The sequence below is a fragment of the Hypanus sabinus genome, chromosome 5, assembly GCF_030144855.1.
Source record: "Hypanus sabinus isolate sHypSab1 chromosome 5, sHypSab1.hap1, whole genome shotgun sequence".
Classification (NCBI taxonomy): Eukaryota; Metazoa; Chordata; class Chondrichthyes; order Myliobatiformes; family Dasyatidae; genus Hypanus; species Hypanus sabinus.
In genome coordinates this window covers 66,130,319-66,150,817 of record NC_082710.1, presented here as the reverse complement: position 1 = coordinate 66,150,817, position 20,499 = coordinate 66,130,319, and the positions used below count along the sequence as shown (strand labels likewise).

At 41.8% G+C, this 20,499-nt stretch overlaps 1 protein-coding gene across 1 annotated transcript in view; it reads right to left on the bottom strand.

The window, feature by feature from the left end:
* LOC132393711 (FERM and PDZ domain-containing protein 1-like) overlaps positions 1 to 20,499 on the bottom strand; it is a 141,913-nt gene that overhangs the window by 21,064 nt on the left and 100,350 nt on the right. The window contains exons 10-12 of the mRNA XM_059969117.1: positions 17,532 to 17,658; positions 11,257 to 11,352; positions 10,996 to 11,178 (exon numbers count right to left, since the gene is read on the bottom strand). Coding sequence (XP_059825100.1) covers positions 10,996 to 11,178; positions 11,257 to 11,352; positions 17,532 to 17,658 — 406 coding nt within the window. The remainder of the gene's footprint in view (positions 1 to 10,995; positions 11,179 to 11,256; positions 11,353 to 17,531; positions 17,659 to 20,499) is intronic.

Here is a 20,499-nt window from a genome sequence, read left to right as displayed (position 1 = left end):
AGCCTACAAGAGGAGAGGCTGTACTTGATCTGGTATTGGGAAATGAACCTGGTCAGGTGTCAGGTCTCTCAGTGGGAGAGCATTTTGGAGATAGTGATCACAATTCTATCTCCTTTACCATAACATTGGAGAGGGATAGGAATAGACAAGTTAGGAAGATGTTTAATTGGAGTAAGGGGCAATATAAGACTATCAGGCAGGAACTTGGAAGCAGAAATTAGGAACAGATGTTCTCAGGGAAATGTACGGAAGAAATGTGGCAAATGTTCAGGGGATATTTAAGTGGAGTTCTGCATAGATATGTTCCAATGAGACAGGGAAAGGATGGTAGGGTACAGGAACCGTGGTGCACAAAGGCTAGTGTAAATCTAGTCAAGAAGAAAAGAAGAGCTTACGAAAGGTTCCAAAAACTAGGTAATGAAAGAGATCTAGAAGATTATAAGGCTAGCAGGAAGGAGCGTAAGAAGGAAATTAGGAGAGCTAGATGGGGCCAGACAGGATTAAGGAAAACCGCAAGGCATTCTACAAGTACATGAAGAGCAAGAGGATAAGACATGAGAGAAAAGGACCAATCAAGTGTGACAGTGGAAAAGTACGTATGGTACCGGAGGAGATAGCAGAGGTGCTGAATGAATACTTTGCTCCAGTATTCACTACAGAAAAGGATCTTGGCGATTGTAGGGATGACCTACAGCGGACTGAAAAACTTGAGCATGCAGATATTAAAAAAGAGGATACGCTGGAGCTTTTGGAAAGCATCAAGTTGGATAAGTCTCTGGGACCGGGTGAAATGTACTGCAGGCTACTGTGGGAGGTGAGGGAGGAGATTGCTGAGCTCTGGCAATGATCTTTGCATCATCAGTGGGCACGGGAGAGGTTCCGGAGGGTTGTAGATGTTGTTCCCTTATTCAAGAAAGGAAGTAGAGATAGCCCAGGAAATTATAGACCGGTGAGTTTTACTTCAGTGGTTGGTAAATTGATGGAGAAGATCCTGAGAGGCAGGATTTATGAACATTTGGAGAGGCATAATATGATTAGGAATAGTCAGCATGGCTTTGTCAAAGGTAGGTGATGCTTTACGAGCCTGACTAAATTTTTTTGAAGATGTGACTTATCACATTGATGAAGGTAGACTTCTAGATGTAGTGTATATGGTTTTCAGCAAGGCATTTGATGAGGTACCCCATGCAAGACTTATTGAGAAAGTAAGGAGGCATGGGATCCAAGGGGCATTGCTTTGTGGATCCAGAACTGGCTGGTAACAGAGGGCAAAGAATGGTTGTAGACGAGTCATATTCTTCATGGAGGTGGGTCACCAGTGGAGTGCCTCAGGGATTTGTTCTGGGACCCCTACTCTTTGTGATTTTTATAAATGACCTGGATGAGGAAGTGGAGGGATGGGTTAGTAAATTTGCTGATGACACAAAGGTTGGGGTGTTGTGGATAGTGTGGAGGGCTGTTAGAGGTTACAGCGGGACATTGATAGGATGCAAAACTGGGCTGAGAAGTGGCAGATGGAGTTCAACCCAGATAAGGTGTGAGGTGGTTCATTCTGGTACGTCAACTATGATGGCAGAATATACTATTAATGTTAAGACACTTGGCAGTGTGGAGGATCAGTGGGATCTTGGGGTCCAAGTCCATAGGACACTCAAAGCTGCTGCGCAGGTTGACTCTGTGGTTAAGAAAGCACACAGTGTATTGACCTTCATTGAGTTTAGGAGTCAAGGTAATGTTGCAGCTATATAGGACCCTGGTCAGACCCCACTTGGAGTACTGTGCTCAGTTCTAGTCACCTCACTACAGGAAGGATGTGGAAGCTATAGAAAGGGTGCAGAGGAGATTTACAAGGATGTCGCCTGGGTTGGGGAGCATGCCTTATGAGAATAGGTTGAGTGAACTTGGACTTTTTTCCTTGGAGCAACAGAGAATGAAAGGTGACTTGATAGAGGTGTATAAGATGATGAGAGGCATAGATCATGTGGATAGTCAGAGGTTTTTCCCAGGGTTGAAATGGCTATCATGAGAGGGCACAGTTTTAAGGGCTTGGAAGAAGGTACAGAGGAGATGTCAGGGGCAAGTTTTTACGCAGAGTATGGTGAGTGTGTGGAATGGGCTGCCGGTGATGGTGGTGGAGTCAGATATGATAGGGGCTTTTAAGAGAACCCTGGGTGGATTCTCTTAGAATGGAGCTTAGAAAAATAGAGGGCTATGGGTAAGCCAAGGTAGTTCTAAGATCAGGACGTTTTCGGCACAGCTTTGCGGGCCGAAGGGCCTGTATTGTGCTGTAGGTTTTCTATGTTCCTGTGTTTGTTTACATAATTCATTATGGGTTTTATGTAAAATACATGAGTGGTATATGTCATTACGCCAGCACATCATATGTACACGTGTCACTGAGGAAGAAACTAAGCAGATGCCATGCTGACTCCTGAGTTTTTCATTTGATTGGTTTCTGGGGTTACAGAACATGGAAATTGGATGATGGTACAGATGGATGAGTGGCTGAGGAATGGGTATTGGGGGTAGGGTTTCATGTTCTTGGATCATTGGAACCCTCTCTGGGGCAGAGTTAACCCCATATTCTTCCATTTTTCCCACACTCACATTCCTATCAAAATGCCCCTTCAAAGGCTCCAACGTTTCTGGCTATACCACCACTCCAGGCAATACCTTGCAGGGACCTCTGTGTGAAATACTTGCCTTTCACATCTCCTTTGAAACATTAACTGGAGGGGAGCCAGTACCTTGGCTTATGCTTCCCGAGAGGGTTTAAACTAGTTTGGCAGGGAGACGGGAACTAAAGCATTAGGTCAGAAAGTGGAGGGACGGAGAGGAAGTTCGATGACAGCACCAGTAAGAAAAGTAACAGATACATTGGGATGAATGATTCAAAGTGTGTGTACTTTAATGCTGTAAGTATTATGGGTAAAGGTGATGAACTCAGATTATGGATCAGTTCATGGAACTATGATAATGTGGCCATTATAGAGATTCGGTTGAGAGAGGGATGGGAATGGATACTTAAAGTCCCAGGGTTTTGATGTTTTTGAAACTTAGAGAGGGAGGTAAAAAGAGACAGGAGAGTTGCAGTACTAATCAGGGACAATATCACGGAGGAATATAATGAATTATTATATAATATTAATAATTATTATATAATAATAATTATATTATGTAATATATAATAATTATTATATGATATATAATTATATATATAATATTATAGTCCACTGTCTATATCAAAGTTCAAAGTACTCTGAGATTCACTTTCTTGTGGGCATACTCAGTAAATCCACAACAGAATAAGAACCATAATATGGGTAGATCTCCAAAATCAGAAGGATGCAAACACTCTGATGGGATTGGACTACAGATCTAACTTGGGAAAGCCAGCAGGGCTTTGTGTTGGGCAAGTCATGTCTTACTAATTTGATTGAGTTTTTGACCGAGTGACGAGAGTGAGAGTTGAAGGTGGAGCTGTGGAAAGTGTCTACATGGATTTTAGTAAAGTGCTTGACAAGGTCCCTCATGGGAGGCTCATCCAGAAGATCAAGATGCAAGAGGTCATGGCCGTTTGGATTCAGAACTTGCTTGCCCATAGAGGACCGAGGGTAGACAAAGGGAGATAGTCCAGCTGGAGTCTGTGATCTGTGGTGGGACAGCTGCTGTTTGTGATGTTCAGTATATAAGTTACCTGGATGGAAAGGTAGATCGGTGGCTCAGTAAGTTTTCAGATGATACAAAGATTGGTGGTGCTGTGGATAACATAGGAGATTGGCAAAGAATACAACAGGATATAAATCAGTTGCAGATATGGGTAAAGGAATGGCAGATAGAGTTTAACCTGGCCAAATGTAAAGTGTTGCACCTTAGTAAGTCAAATGTAAAGATCAGTACATTGTTAAGGCAAGCCCCTAACAGAGTCAATGAACAAAGAGATCATGGGATCATGGAACTTGGACAGAGGGTTGAAGTTCATAGCTCCTTGTAGGTGACTACACAGCTTGATAGGATGGTTAAGAAGGCATATTACATGCTTGGCTTTATTAGATGAGGCGTTGAGTTCAACAGTCAGGAAGTTATGTAGCAGCTTTATAAAACTCTGGTTAGGCTGTTTTTATTGCACTCTATTGCACAGAGTACTGGTTGCTCTGCTATAGGAAGGATGTTGAGGCTTTGGAGAAGGTGCAGCAAAGGTTTACCAGGATGTTGCCTGGATTGGTGGGCGTGTACTGTACAAACTTCTTCTGAAGTGGCAGAGGTTGAGGGGAAATTGTATAAGATGTGAGAAGCATAGACAGTGACAGACAGCATCCTTTTTCCAGGGTTGAAATGTCTAATACCAGAGGGCATTCATTTAAGGATAATTTCAAAGGAGATGTAAGGGGCAAGTTTTTTTACACAGAGGTCCCTGAAATGTATTGCCTGGAGTAGTGGTATAGGCAGAACCAGTGGAGCCTTTTAAGAGATGTTTTGATAAGCACATGAGTGTGAGGAAAATGGAAGAATATGGACATTGTGTAGGTAGAAGAGATTAATTGGCCATTTGATTGGTTCGACACAATATTGTGGGCTGAAGGGCCTGTTCCTGAGCTGTACTGATCTATGCTCTACTCTTTAATTTCTATATTGGTTAGCTCTCAGTTCATGACAATATTTACCCCTAATTGCATCTGTTCTAAATTAGTTCAAATAGCCTCCCATGTGAGATGTTATGGAAATCCAAATGCATCACATCCACTGCTTTATCTTTTTATTGCAATAGTTCCCCAAATCTCAATCAAATAGTTAAACATGATTTCCTTTTGCTAATCCATATTGCTGCTCCTCAATCATGACATTATTTTTGATTTTTTAAAATATCACATCCTTCATTGAGATGCCAGCATTTTTCCAAGTAATGACAGCATGTTTGGCAGGTTCATAGCTACCTGGTTCCTTTCTCCTTTTGGTCTTAAACAGAGCAATGACATTTGATGAATAATTAAATGAAGAGTTCTGTAACCAGAATAAAAGTCAGCAGAGAAAATGAAAACAATCAAGAAGTGCAAGAATAGGAGATTGAAAGAGCTGGTGTTCATGAAATAATGCTCAAGAATGGAACAAAAGAAACAACAATTGCTTCAAAACTCAACAGTTAATGGTTCCATGATAGTCCCAGCATACAGCTTATCACTATCTTCTCAATGGCCATTTGTGAGGAGCAGTAGACTGTGGTTATGTCAGAAATCCTCCAAGAGGACCACAACTTTGTCTTTGGAGCTAGAAGCTTGCATGCTTCAATGACCTGGAGAGCTATGTTGGCTGGAGTCAGAGCTTTATGCTTTGGCGCTTGGTAGCGTCACCCATTCCAAACAGGTCAAAAGGTAGAAGCCAGACTAAGAGTGGTCTACTGGTCCTCCAGGGTGTTCAGCTCAGGGCTAACAACCCTGACTGGTAAAACAAAACTGTTACGGAAGGAGCAATGAAGAATCCTTCTGCCCTTGAGCGTGAGTCTCCACCCATGAATGACAGTAGTAAAAATCAAAAGGAAGCTATTGACATGAAGGAAGCCCTGAACAGCACCCAAGGTGGAGGATCTAAATCACTGCCCTGAACGCTAGTGGGCAGTAAGTAAGTAAGTACGTCAGAAATGCCTTTAAAAGCATAAATCAATGCTGGTCTGCAAGGAATATGATAACACATAGTACTACCCACAACTAGCATGTGATAACCCAGCGAGCAGTGTGAATCACCAGCTTTAGGCGGATAAACAAGTGGACCTGGATACCAGTCCTTTCACTTGATGGATGAAAGCAGGCAAAATGGAAGGATGAACTGAGATCCTCAGAGGTGGCTGGCACACAGTACAGGAGTAGAGCCCTGAAAGACAGGCCAATTGAAGGTTATCATGCTTCTGGAAGTTCCAGTAGCCAAACTGACTCCTCACCTAATTCCTTTAGAATTAACAAGCAGGCTCAGGAGATAATATTGATAGTCAGACTTCTCAAGTATCTCTATATAATGACCTGGATGTGGGGGTAGAAGGGTGGTTTGGCAAATTTGCAGATGACACAAAGGTTGGTGGTGTTGTAGATAGTGTAGAGGATTGTCAAAGATTGCAGAGAGACGTTGATAGGATGCAGAAGTGGGCTGAGAAGTGGCAGATGGAGTTCAGCCCGGAGAAGTGTGAGGTGGTACACTTTGGAAGGACAAACTCCAAGGCAGAGTACAAAGTAAATGGCAGGATACTTGGTAGTGTGGAGAAGCAGAGGGATCCGGGGGTACATGTCCACAGATCCCTGAAAGTTGTCTCACAGGTAGATAGGGTAGTTAAGAAAGCTTATGGAGTGTTAGCTTTCATAAGTCGAGGGATGGAGTTTAAGAGACGTGATGTAATGATGCAGCTCTATAAAACTCTAGATAGGCCACACTTGGAGTACTGTGTCCAGTTCTGGTCGCCTCACTATAGGAAGGATGTGGAAGCATTGGAAAGGGTACAGAGGAGATTTACCAGGATGCTGCCTGGTTTAGAGAGTATGGATTATGATCAGAGATTAAGGGAGCTAGGGCTTTACTCTTTGGAGAGAAGGAGGATGAGAGAAGACATGATAGAGGTGTACAAGATATTAAGAGGAATAGACAGAGTGGACAGCCAGCGCCTCTTCCCCAGGGCACCACTGCTCAGTACAAGAGGACATGGCTTTAAGGTAAGGGGAGGGAAGTTCAAGGGGGATATTAGAGGAAGGTTTTTCACTCAGAGAGTGGTTGGTGCATGGAATGCACTGCCTGAGTCAGTGGTAGAGGCAGATACACTAATGAAGTTTAAGAGGCTACTAGACAGGTATATGGAGGAATTTAAGGTGGGAGGTTGTATAGGAGGCAGGGTTTGAGGGTCGGCACAACATTGTGGGCCGAAGGTCCTGTAATGTGCTGTACTATTCTATGTTCTATGTTCTATATCAACTGTCTAGACTACTGTAATGGCTGAATGGCAGATGTCACTCCATCTTCGAGTGAAGTATTTGTAACATTCACTGTCATGCAGTGAGAACTTTACATAAAACAGAAGGAATCTCACCAGATACAAAGTTATCTGATCTTTAAAGAAAGATTTCCCCTTCTTATCAAGTGGAAGTTACTTTGGAGGGTGGGTTCAGGGGATTTTATTTTCCTTTTCTGTGTTCTAGAAGAGCTGTTGGTTGAAGTTAGCAACAATTTTATAGCATTAGTGTGTAATTCTGGCAGATGGTTGTTTTCAGGTGGGAGGGGCTGGAGAAAGAAACTTTGATAGCATCTGAATCCCTCTGTTTTTCATGCTTCTAAAAGATGGCCCAGAAAATTACCCTTGAAGGAAGAGTGGGCACTTCTGTCTACATCCTTACTGCTATGTTATTTTAGGGTCTCAAGATGCCAGGAATGCTTACTGAGCCACGTATCACTTGACAAAAGCAAGGGGATCATTGGATGACACCAGTTCCCTCAGATGAAAAGGCAAAGGGGAAACTATTATAAAAGGACATTTTCCCAGACTAACAGATGAATGATGAAAAAAGTTACCTTCTTCTCAGTTGAGATGGTGTCCTGCTCCCTCAGAGTAGCAAGGAACTGTACAAACAGAAACCTCGTGCCATTGCTCACTGCATCCCTGCATTTTACAGCAGGGTGTCGGTGGAAGATAACAGTTTAGGAAAATCAGAAATTCTTACTCCCTCACTCACTGCTCCACTAAAATCTGAAAACAATTGAATAATGTATCTTCCCCACAGCAGGGACACGTTACCCTCAAGCAAACGGCCAGATGCATTCTGCTGCATTCATTCTTGTTTCTAACAAGAGATAAAGAAATGCAGTGTTTTACTTTGATAGATTAACATCCAACAAATTTCTGGATTGGCATCTATCTAGGCTCTTGTAGCCATCTAGTTAGCTTTTTTTATTTCCTAAATTTTCTGGTCATAATCCATCTTTTCTCCTTGAAGTTTTGAACCATGATTTTCTATGGATTGTATGATGCTTTGCAGAAATTGTGGAGAAGTCTTGCTGTCTTCATGAGAAAACCTATTGAGTGAATTCTGTTTCAGTTTATGAGTATTTTAAATCTGTGAGTAAAAGGCTGAGGGTAGAGTTGGATAAAAGTTGTTGTAGTTCATCAGTGAATTCAGGCTAGGTTCAATCAGTGTCATCGGAGAAAGGAGGTCCTCTACATGCCATATTTCTCGTGACCGCCGTGAATTGGTGGAGGGGCAGGTAGTGTTGAGGAAACAGGAAGGTTGCAGAAGGATTTAGACAGATTAGAATGGGCAAGGAAGTGGCAAATGGAATACAGCGTTGGAAAATGCATGGTCATGCACTTTGGTAGTAGAAATAAATATGCAGACTATTTTCTAAACGGGGAGAAAATCCAAAAATCTGAAATGCAAGAGAGACTTGGGAGACCTTGCGCAGAACACTGTAAAGATTAACTTGCAGGTTGAATTGGTGGTGAGGACGGCAAATGCAATGGTAGCATTCATTTCAAGAGGTCTAGAATATAAAAGCAGGGACGTGATGCTGAAGCTTTATAAGACACTGGTGAGGGCTCACTTTGAGTATTATTAACAGTTCTGGGCTCCTCAGTGAAGTAAAAATGTGTTGGCATTGGAGAGGCTTCAGAGGAGGTTCTGAAGGATGATTCTGGGAATGAAAGGGTTATTATATGAAGAATGTTTGATGGCTCTGGGTCTGTACTCACTGGAAATTAGGATGATGGTGGGGGGTGGGGTTCTCATTGAAACTTGAATGTTGAAAGTCCTAGACAGGGTGATGTGGAAAAGATGTTTCAAAGGTGGGCAGTCTAGACAAGAGGGCATAGTCTTAGGATAAAGGGGCGTCCTTTCAAAACAGTGATGTAGAGAAATTTCTCTAGCCAGAGGGTGGTGAATTTGTGGAATTTGTTATCACGGGCAGCTGTGGAGGCCAGGTCGTTGGGTGGATTTAAAGCAGAGCTTGATAGGTTCTTGATTGGCCATGGCATCAAAGGTTACTGGGAGAAGGCCGGGGAGTGGGGCTGCAGAGGGGAGAAACAAGGTCAGCGATGATTGGATGGCGGAGCAGAGTTTATGCACCAAATGGCCTAGTTCTATTCCTATGTGTTACGGTCTTATGGAATTGTTCGAAGTTTTTATATGTCAGCATCTTGCCTGTTAGTCGGAAGTTCCTTTCTAGTTTGCATGCTCCTGCTGTGCACGAATTCATTGCTGCCGTTTTTAATATTATGCTCGCAGCCATACTTCAAAAGCATCTCATTCATTTTGAAATGTCTTGGGGTGGTGTGAAATATGCATAACTAATATCGTTTATTTCAGAGATATTTTGTGTTTTCCTTTGTGAAGAAATTATCTGAATATTTCTAAAATATATATGTTGTAATCTGTGAGCCCTGCTGTTTACTTGGCTCTACAGAGAAAGCTTTAGTGACTGTGATCTATAAATTCAATTGCTCTGTGCTTTTTTAATGCAAATAAATTGGAAACTGAAATGGGTTCAGCACCTCCAAGCATGAAATGTGAAAGTATTGTGTTTATGCACAAAGACTGCAGGACGCGCAGCAAAAATTCCAGTCAATGAACACAACAGCCCTGATGTCACTGCTGCAACATCAAAGCACGAGCCTTGACCGGGAGAGCAGAGTGGCTCAAGTTCAGGATAAATGACCACGCTTATCTGAGCTGCTACTGGGGAGCTCCCCATGAAATCAGCGATCAGTAGACCACGTGCCATCCTGGGATGCCATAATGCAGAGGCAAGGTGCTCACTCCCCTTTCCAAATTTTCTCTCCAGTCAAAATCTGAAGTTAAGCATTCCTTTGTTTAAAGTGGTGATACCCATTCAGAACTGCCATCTTAAGAGCTCCATCCATAGAGGGAGTTAATGCTGATGCTTATGCAGCCTTGAAAAGTCCTGCTCAGTATTGGAGAGTCTGGCATTCTGTGTGTAAAGCTGATGTGAAGCACCATCACACAGTCCATAAGCACTGCCACATCGCTATCGGAATTAGAATTTCTAGGCTGTCATCATCAACACCCTTCTTCTTATGAAGTCCTTAGGATAAAGGGTGGCCTACTTCTGCTTGATTCAGGATTCTGAGGAAGTTAATGAAACCAATATAGGAAGTTTAGACTATTCAATGGGTGAGCAGGTGGTGTCCGAGGGGTTGGTTCAACAGCTAGTTTTTTAAATGATGCTCCCCTTCTGCCATTAGCTGGACCTCAATCATGGCTTCATGGTTCTTAACATTAAATGCAGCTGCTTAGTTCATCCCCAAAGCTGACTCACATATGAATTCTTGCATTTTCATATCGGGCCAAGCAGCTGTACCAGGGCCCACTGGACCTTTACAAGCTCATAGATCAAACTATTCTCACAACAACTGGAAAGTAACAAGCGTTAGGGCAGCGTAGGCGGAATTCCTCAGGTGCGTGGTTTCTGCCTCAGGTTGTTTCTAGTCACAGAGGGAGGAAGCATCTGCCAAACAGCATAGCCACGTGAGCTGATGTCTGGTTTAGGGCAGCTCCGAGATAGAACGAGAAAGAAGCAAAGGTGACTGTGATCAACTGGAAGGGAGCTAATACTTTGAATTCGATCCGAGTGGATTGGATTCAACAACTAGCAAGTAAAGTACTGAGTGAGCGTCTGAAAGTTTTCGAGGAGGGATGGGTTTAAGTATAGGTTAAAGGATATCTTTATCTTCAGTTGTTTCAAGGACCTTCTTTTCCTCATCAGAATATAAATTGTCTATTGTTTATTCTATTCTAGCTCCGTTCTGGGGACGAATTGACTATGATATGATGGCCAATACATACATGTAACTGAAGGGAAGGGTAATGATGTGCTCAGAAGGTCTGTGCAACAAAGGAACGTGTGAAGAACTGAAGATTAGAGAATATTGTGCAAGATTTAATGGGAAACAGGCCTGACAGCTATATTGAATGGCGTTTGTTGTCCAAATTCAGGCAAGGAAATATTCTTTACCTTCATATCCTCTAGGTAGATGTTCACCATGCTGATCTTGTCACATTCAAAGGTCAGTTCCAGCTTCCTAATATTGTTGAAGTTTGTTAACTGGTTCATAATGTTGAGCTTGCTGTTAATTATCTGGCTGATACCATACTTGGCTCCTACCAGCAAAGTAATAAATGATTCTCTGTCCTGCAACTGAAGAAGCCATATTAGTTAGAAAAATAGATCTGAACAAGATTTAAAAGAATCTTTTGAGCCTTATTTTGTACCTACCATCAGTGTTGCATGAAAGGTTTTCCCTCCATAAGTTCGAAGGTTACTCAGTATGTTCAGATAGTTCAGTCGGAGCTGAGTTGGTGATATCAAATGCTTCAAACAGAGAGGGAGATAAATTTTAATGTACTTTATGCATTTCTCTTAGCAAATACATTTTAATGAAAACATGCTTGTAGGATGTGTGTGCATTCATCAAAAAATAGACCACATTAGATAGAAAATCACAGGATGCATAGCTGCCATTTTCCAATGAGTGACCTCAGTGAAGAATAGTACATGGTATTGAACAATTGTTTCCCACAGAAGATGAATATCCTTCAGTATAGCACTACAGTGTATGTTCATCAAATCACATTCATAAATTGATTAGTGGCACACGGCAGCAACTCTCCCTGAGTACATGAAGCATGATTCACAGCTTTTCTCCAGTTGTTTTAAATTGTAGTCAATATTTGCATATAGCTTGTTAATTTGCATATCACACTTCGCTTCTGCAGTTTCACAACTTGGCAACAGAAACCTTTTGAACTGACTGAAACAGTTAAGCAACATATAATCCAGTGGTGAAATAGGTAGTTTTGCCCCTCCCATGACCTTCCAGCACATTCAAACATGCCTTTGTACAAGGCTTTCCTATACATACACCTGATGTCAATCCTTTAAATCATCAACACTATTCTGTGGAAGAAGAACTGGATGCCCTAGTCATAATGGATGGAGGCAAGTGAGAAGAACTCAGCGTGGAAATAACTCAAAGTGAATGAGCAATCCAAGTGACGCTCAACCAGGCAGCCAGTGTGAACTCGAATAGTTCAAGGGTTTAATGTAGACTTGGCAGGGCCCAAGACCTTCACAAAGTTGCACACGCACTGTGAAAGATGGACCAAACAAGTGAACATTATTTCACTATAGATACACTTAAGGATCTGTTCCCTAATACAAATTACCTAATGGAATAAGGTGTCATCAAAAATGATCATCAAAAATAGCAGTGTATGAGATATTGCAAGGCATTTATCATTGCTTATATAAGCAAGACAATCTTCTCATTGCTGTTACTGCTGAGGAAAGCAATATTCACAGTTCAGAACAGTCTCAAACTAATGCAACACCATTATGTGAAATTTGAACAAGCTAAATGTGCATTTGTCCAAGTTGAAGTTCAATTTGCTGCTACTCAGAAAATGAATCAGTCCATGACAGTATGCAGCAAGACCTGGACAACATTCAGGCCTGGGCAAGTAACATTCAAGGCATGAAAGTGGCAGGCAATGACTGAAGGAAAGTCTTACTGCCTGCCCTTGAGATTCAGTGGCATTACCATCACAGATTTCCTCACAGTCAGCATGCAGCATCCTCTGGGCTCACCGTTGATCAGAAACACCATTAGACCAGTCACATAACTACTGCGGCAACAAGAGCAGGTCAAAAACTAAATGACTTGCAAATCCTCACCTGCAGGGCACAAGTCAAAGCCAGGACTCTGATGTGATGTTTTCTGTGTTGCCTGGACGACTGCAGCTCAAACAATTCTCCAGAAGCTCAATATCATTAAGGACAAAGCAGCCCACTAAACTGATACCCCATCAGCCACCTTGACTGTTCATCCTCCTTTCCACAAGCTCACCGTGGCTGCAATGTGCTTCATCTACGCATTGTGGTTACTTGCATCGGATATTCAGAGAGCACCTCCCAACCCATATCTTCCATCACCAAGAAGCAGAAGGGCAGCAGGTGTATGGGAACATGCAAGTTCGCCTCCAAAGCACACACAGTTCTGATCTGGAAATAACCCAATCCATTACCATTCCTGGGTCTAAAACCTGCAAATCGTTACTCAACAGCACTGTAGGAGTATCATCACCACAAGGAATACAACAGTTCTAGAAGACAACTCACCACCTCCTCACCAAGCCAATTACAGATGGAAAAGGATCTAATGCTTTCCTGGCATACATGATGAATAAACTCTCCCCGGGCTTTCAACTGGGTAGAGGTATTGATTATAACCGACGTGTTGATGACAAACTCTGCCATCTTCATCGGGAATGATGGCTGATGAAGATGGCACAGCTTGTCTTTGAAACGTCGGTTCTAATCGATACCTGTACCCAGCTGGAAGCCCGAGAGGAATTATTCACAATCACAGGTGGTCTGTAAATGCTGATCTTTGTCACTAATGTCCAGTTCTAATAAAGTACTTAGTATAATGTGAATGCAATCTTAACCATATATGTGACATAAATACAAATAGCTGTTAGTTGTTAAAATTAATAAGAAGCTAGCACATGTTCTGAAGATTTTGATGTCTCCTAAAATTTACTTAAGACATTACTCAGCAGCTCTACCATAGAGGCATACAAACCACATTCCCATACATTTCATCTTGTCAATCAAACTCGAGGACCATGTTGCTATAGGCAACTGAGATACATCTTAATTTACTATATACAGACTTTCTTTACTCACCTCATCTTTCTGCAAAAATGGTGCTATGGCTGATAGTTCTGTTTTCTGGCTAAAAAGTCTTTACTGGACAGTACACTATTTGCTATGAGTCATTTCCGCCATTGCAGTGCACTAATAAGAATTTTGTTTTAAGATTGTGGGTTCAAGCTCCATTCATCATTAAATCTGTTTTGGACTTCAGTGCAGCATTGGAAAACTTCAACCCTGCTGGGCATCCTAATCCATTTATATAGAATCTTGGTGAGACAAACCTGGTCTATTGTGTACAGTTTTGGTGTCCTTACCCGCGAAAAGATATACAGTTACAGAGGGCACACAGCAAGTATTCACAAGACTGGTTCCTGAGTTAGTGAGACTATTGTATGAGGAGAGATTGAGAAAGTTTCTGTTGTCTAAGAGAGTGAGAGGTGACCTCATTCAAATAAACAAAATTCAGACATAAAATGCTGGAGGAACTCAGCAGGTCAGGCAGCACCTATGGTGGAAAATGGACAGTCGACGTTTCAGCTTGAGATCCTTCATCGAGACTAGAAATGAAGAGGGCAGATGCCAGAATAAAGAGGCATAAATGAGAAAAGGACATGGCCTGGGTGATGGGGGTTCTGCCCTCTTCTCAGTGCTACCATCAGAGAGGAGGTATAGGAGCCTAAAGGCACACACTCAACATTTGAGGAACAGCTTCTTCCCCTTGGCCATCTGATTTCTAAATGGACATTGAATCATAAACACTGCTTCACCACTTTTTTTTGTACTACTTAATTAATTTAACTATTTAATATATATACTTACTATAATTCACAGTTTATGTATTGCAATGTACTGCCGCCACATTACAATAGATTTCACGACATATACCGATGATACTAAAGCTGATTCTGATTCTGAAGTGGGTGAGTCCAGATGAGAGGGGGAAGCTAGGTGGGTGGAGGAGGGGTGATGAAAGGGAATGATTTAAGAAACAAGGACGTTGTATGTGCAAGGGGAAAAGATCTGAAGAGGGAAGCTAATTGTACGGGAGAGTAGGCCACGGAATTTAGGAAGGAAGTGGGGAGCATGAGGGAGGTAATGGGCAGGCTGTGAGGGTAGGGTAGGGGAAGAGAAGGGTTCATTCTGAGATTGATGTAGGAAGCATTTTTTGACTAGCTGGTGAATCTAGAACATAGTGGCATACTCTCAAATGAGGGGTAGGCCATTTTGGACTGAAATTGGGTAGACTTCTTCACTCAAAGGATGGCAAATCTTGGTATTGTGGGGGGTTAGTAATCAATTGCATTCAAAACAGGGATCAGTAGATTTTTTGATATATTCAAGGATAAAACCAGAAAATACCAGCCATAATCTTTTGACTGGTGGAGCAGAGTTAGAGTGCTGAGTGGCTGCCCCATGTTCCCATTCTGTATGCTTAACTGAGTGAGTGGGAGGGACAAAAGGTGAGAGGAGAAAATTCCGAGCAATTTCCATGAATATCCTCGTGTTGGGTCATTTGAGACAGTACAGCAACATAGATCCAACTTTAATAAAGCTACTTGAAAAACACAAAGGAATATTTCACTGAGGCATTGTAAACTATTCCTCACTGATCCAAGATAGAGACAGATGTACTCTCTGGCCATTGTTCCACTAATGTTGTACTCTCTCTCAATAACTTCAAAGTATGGGGGAATAGACAAACTGTATTTAATAATTGTGCTTTGCTCTGCATGTAACCCATATTCTGTTCACTTGCAATAATTATTCCAGGCCCGGACTAAACTAAAATTCGACCAGTCCTGTCTCTGTACCTGGCTTCTGCTGAAGATCACACATCAAGATAAGTAAGCAGTTTTCCTGTTTGTTCAAACCAGTAATTGTCCTGGTCTGTCTCGAGCTTAACCTGGCAGCAACTGCAGCCTGCTTCCTTGCTTTTTGTTAGATATTGGAACCGGCCTTCACAAGTAAGTGCACAGCTATGAGGGAATAGAAGAGGGGACAACCAATCTGAGATACTCCTCAGAATTGAACAAAACTTTAGCAGCATTCTGAGAAACAGAACCTTGTGCTTATCAGGTTCAGCTCTGTGAAAGGAGGTGGGGCAAGTTCTTGCACAATCCAGTGTGGTGCCACTGCCTGTCTGCAATTTGCAGAGATGGTTCAAATACTTTGCCCTTTGCCCTATGAACAAGCTTGCCAATTAAACCACTTTAGATCATGTTTAAAGGTTTATTACTGACATGACAGAACACAGTTTTACTTCACTTGGATTTCTACAATGTTTTGTCACATTGCCCAAATGCTGTCTGTGTGCAGCTTACTTTCATTTTCATGATATAGGCAAAGTGGACAAGGCCAGCCTTTGTTGTCTGGTTTCAAAAGCCTCTTTATTGAAATAGTGCAGTCCTGGTATTGACAAACTTCCCTTATACTGTTAGGTTGAGAATTCCAGTCGCTGGACTCAGTGACAATGAAGGGAAACACAATTTGATTCTTGGTTACAATGTTGTGAGGTTGGTGAGGGACACGAAAGTAACAATGATCCCATTTCCTTTCCCCCTTTATTACTTCCAGCTGCAGTGTTCACAGAAACAGGAGATGCTGTTTGAAAAGCTGAAACGGGCTCCTGTAGTGAACTCTGGGGTCAGCATACACACCAATCAGATTGCACTGGCAATGGAGGGCTCAGACTTCGCAGGTGACTCACCATCAATAACTGAGAGACTGGAAGTGAATGACAGGCTTTTATTAACAGCAAAAAGGGGAGCACGACCATGTTGAAGACTGAGGGAGGAGCAGTGGCCCAATCGCCTTTATACAGGGGTCTGTGGGAGGAGCCACAGGAGCAGTCAGCAGAGGGGCGTGTCCAGACAGGTATATGTAGTTCACCACAGCAGGCAATGGATGGGACTGGTTGTGGATGGTGGTAAGTTTCTTGAGTATTATTGCAGCTACTCAGCAAATGGAGCGTTTTCCATGACACTCATAACTTGAAATACAGCAAACCCTGCAATGTATTAAACAAACTACAAATTCCATGCAAGGACCCAAAATAAAGGGCAGACTCTAAAACTGTTTATTATTGACAAACCAGGTGCTAAGTAAAGCTTTAAAAGCCCTTAGTAGGCGAGGTAGAAACTTAATGGGGAAGACTTGGCTTTCTTCCATTATACAAAGCATAAAAATAAATTGTTTTAATTAAGTTAATTGTGTGATATTTATTAGCCAGGAGACCAAGGAGAATGCCTGTGATAAGGTGCAAAGTACAGGCCCTTCAGCCCACGATATATTGATCTACGGGTATAATGATCAATCTAACCCTTCCCTCCTACATCCCAAAGCCTTTGTTTTTGTTTCATCCATGTGCCTGTCCAAGAGAGTCTTAAAGGTCCTTAATCGATCAACCTCTACCTTCAACCCTGGCAGTGTGTTCCAGCCAAAATCGTGTTATGGGACCTTGCGTCCGCTCGAGAGGGTAGGTAAGATCTGTTCTTGATAATGGCCTCTCGGAAACCAGTGGCATTCTGATCTGCTACTCTACTGAAGCAACTGCTGGCCTAGGAGCTTTGAACAAGAGTATTTATTCTAAATCTAGCAACAAGGGGCCTACTCTGCACATAGCGGATATAATATATATTGTCCTCTGATCATGAGCTATTTACAAATATATTCCCACTGCACATCTTGCTTGTATTTCAGAGTTAGCTATTTTTTTCAATTCTGCATTGGAATATCAGCCTGGATTTAGCTCAGATCTTTCAGGTGGGATCTTATCCTTCTGATTCAGAAGCCAGAGCCTGGCTGATTTCTACCTCAGACTTATAAGGAATTACCTTTTGTCCTGGTGGAATCGAGCTTTGGTTGTTCTTCAAGTGATAATTGATTGCCTTTCGAACATCCTTTTCCTTCATGTTCTGAAGTATAGTTGGTGAGACAAAACTCTCAATTCCCCAATCCTTCCTGAAAAAACCATAATATTACTTAATGTTTTAGAAAGGGTGCTATAAATATCTGACTGTCAATCGTCGATGAGGGTTTTCTCAGTGGGACAGTGTGGAGAGAAACATGACCACCAGAACCATTTGGCAATCTAAAGTGCCACCGTACTGCAACATACAATCGGAAAAGCCGATGTAAAAATCTGGTGAGTTATATTAACAGCCCATCCTTTTAATGAATGTCCCTTTTGAAATCCATTTTCAGATTGCTGAGAATAAATTAAACTGGACTAAAAATTGTTCATTCCATGACCCAGCTAACCACCCCCCCCCCACCAATGTGAAAAAAGTTTGGTACAATAGATCTACTGTTCCAAATATGGCTTGGGCCCCACACCCTGCCCCTCAGTGCAGCCCGCCTGCTTAACGAAGCATGACTCAGAACCAAAGTGCAAAGTAAATTTATTATCAAAGTACGTGTATGTCACCTTATACAAGCCTGAGATTCAGTTTCTTGCAGGCATTCACAGTAAACAAAAAAAACAACAGAATCAATTAAATATTTACACACAGACTGAAAACAATCAATGTGCAAAAGAAGATAAACTGTGCAAATACAATAAACAAATAAATAAACACACAGTACTGAGAACAGCAGTTGTAGATTTGTTGAGAGTGCGTCCATAGGTTGTGGGATCAGTTCAGTGTAGAGGTGAATGAAGTTATGCAAGCTGGTTCAGGAGCCTGATGGACGAAAGATAATAACTATTCCTCAACCTGGTAGCGTGGGACTTAAGACTCTTGTACCACCTTCCCAATGGCAGTAGCGAGAAGAAAGTATAGCCTGGATGGAGGGATTCCCTGATGATGGATGCTGCCTTTCTGTGGCAGCTCTCCTTTTAGATGAGCTCAATAGGGGCGGGAGCTTTTCCTGTGCCTGACAGGGCTTGTAGACTTTACCATTCTGAACATTGCTATTTCTACGACAGGCCATGGTGAAACCAGTCAGGATACTCTGCACTATGCACGATAGAAGTTTGTCAAAGTTTTAGATGACATGCCAAAGCTGTACAAACTTCTAAGAAAATATGCTGCTGCTAAGCCTTCTTTGTATATATAGTTTGATTAAGCATTCTTGTTCATTTAAATGATTCATTATGGGTTATGTGTATAAATAAATTGTGAATTGCATATGTCATCACACTACCACGTGATAGGTACATGCATCACTTAAAGCAAACCCGAAGTTAGACTCACACTTTGGACACCAGTGTCTTCCTTTGAATTAGTTTAATATTTTGAAGTTACAAAACATAACATTGATGACAAAGTATTTTAAAAATGAACCTGAGTCGGCTATCAACCTGTTGAAGCACAGTGATACATTTGAACTAAAAAAAACGCAGCAAAAGCAACAGCGAGTAAAAAATCACATCGCAGTATGTGGAAAGGTGGTCGAGTTTAAAAATAAAGCAGCAAGGCACATGTTCTTCGGAAAGGAAGACACAATCAAGTTTAAAAAATAAACTCGGACCACAGAAGAATTGACGAGTTCATCAAGAGTAATAATAATCATAATAAAAAGCAGAAATGGCTGTCTCTATCAAAAAATTAACATAATTGATTACACAAAAGATAATTGGAACATGTATACTGAGCTAATTCAGCAATAATTTGAAGCAAATGTAATAGCCAATAGGAAAGAAGTACCAATTTTGCTTAGTGCATTGGGTTTAAGGGAATGCAGTTTGCTTCAAATTTGACCAAACCATCTGAAATAACCTTTGCTGATACTGCAAAAGTAATACAAAAGCATTTAGAACCAAAGCCATTGTTGATGGCAGAATTCTTTAGGTTTCATAACGGAGTCCATTTTAGTGTACGTGGCTGAACTGAAGAGATAGTCTGAGCATTGTCAGTTCAGCAGTGGGCTTAATGATGATTTAGTTTGTGGAATCATAACAGAAAGCACTCAAAAATGGCTCCTACCTGAAGCACAACTTACATTCAAAAGAGCAGTAGAAATCACTGTTTCAATGGAAACCACATACAGAGATGCAATTAAGTGCAGGCAGGGATGAAAGTGAACATAAATAATATTGCAGCATCTAAATAGATCACTAGTCTGGCCAAACAAATCGCGTTACCGTTGTAGCAGGGGCTCACATATATCAAAAAAATGCAGATATGAAGGCAAAGCTTGCGGAAAATGCAACAATGTAGGACACATGCAAAGAGCATATTGGGCAGACCAAAATAAATGGACTGTATAGGGAAGAGAAAAAGAAAAACTGTCATGTTGTAGATTCAAAAAGAGCACTAATCTGCATGCTGGTGATGAAAAATCTGTTAATGATGAGACTGACACAGGACTGACTCACCTTGAGATTTACAATGTGAAAACCAACAATGGAGGAGCAATATAGTTCATCCCAGAGGTGACCAACAACTTAATTCCAATGGAATTAGACACTGGTTTCGCCGTTTCAGTCATTCCACAAAATGAGTTTGAACAGCATTTCAAAGGTACCAAAGTGAAGCCAGCAGATATCCAATATACCAGAGAAAAGATGCCTCCTGTGGAGATGATACTTGTAACAGTGAAATACAACAACTAACAAGCCACATTGTGCCTGGAGGACCAGCATTGTGGAGACATGATTGACTTAGACAACTACTACTTGATTGGTGACCTTTCCGCCATTTGCATGGCACATCCCCAGCAATGAAGCTACTGAAAGTGAAATAAGAATGGATGAAGCCACAACTGTCTCCATGCTGTCCACTATGAACTGCTCCCCAACAGAGAGCAAACAGATGTTGGAATCAGCCTCCGTACCTCTGGTTGGAAGGCATATTGGAC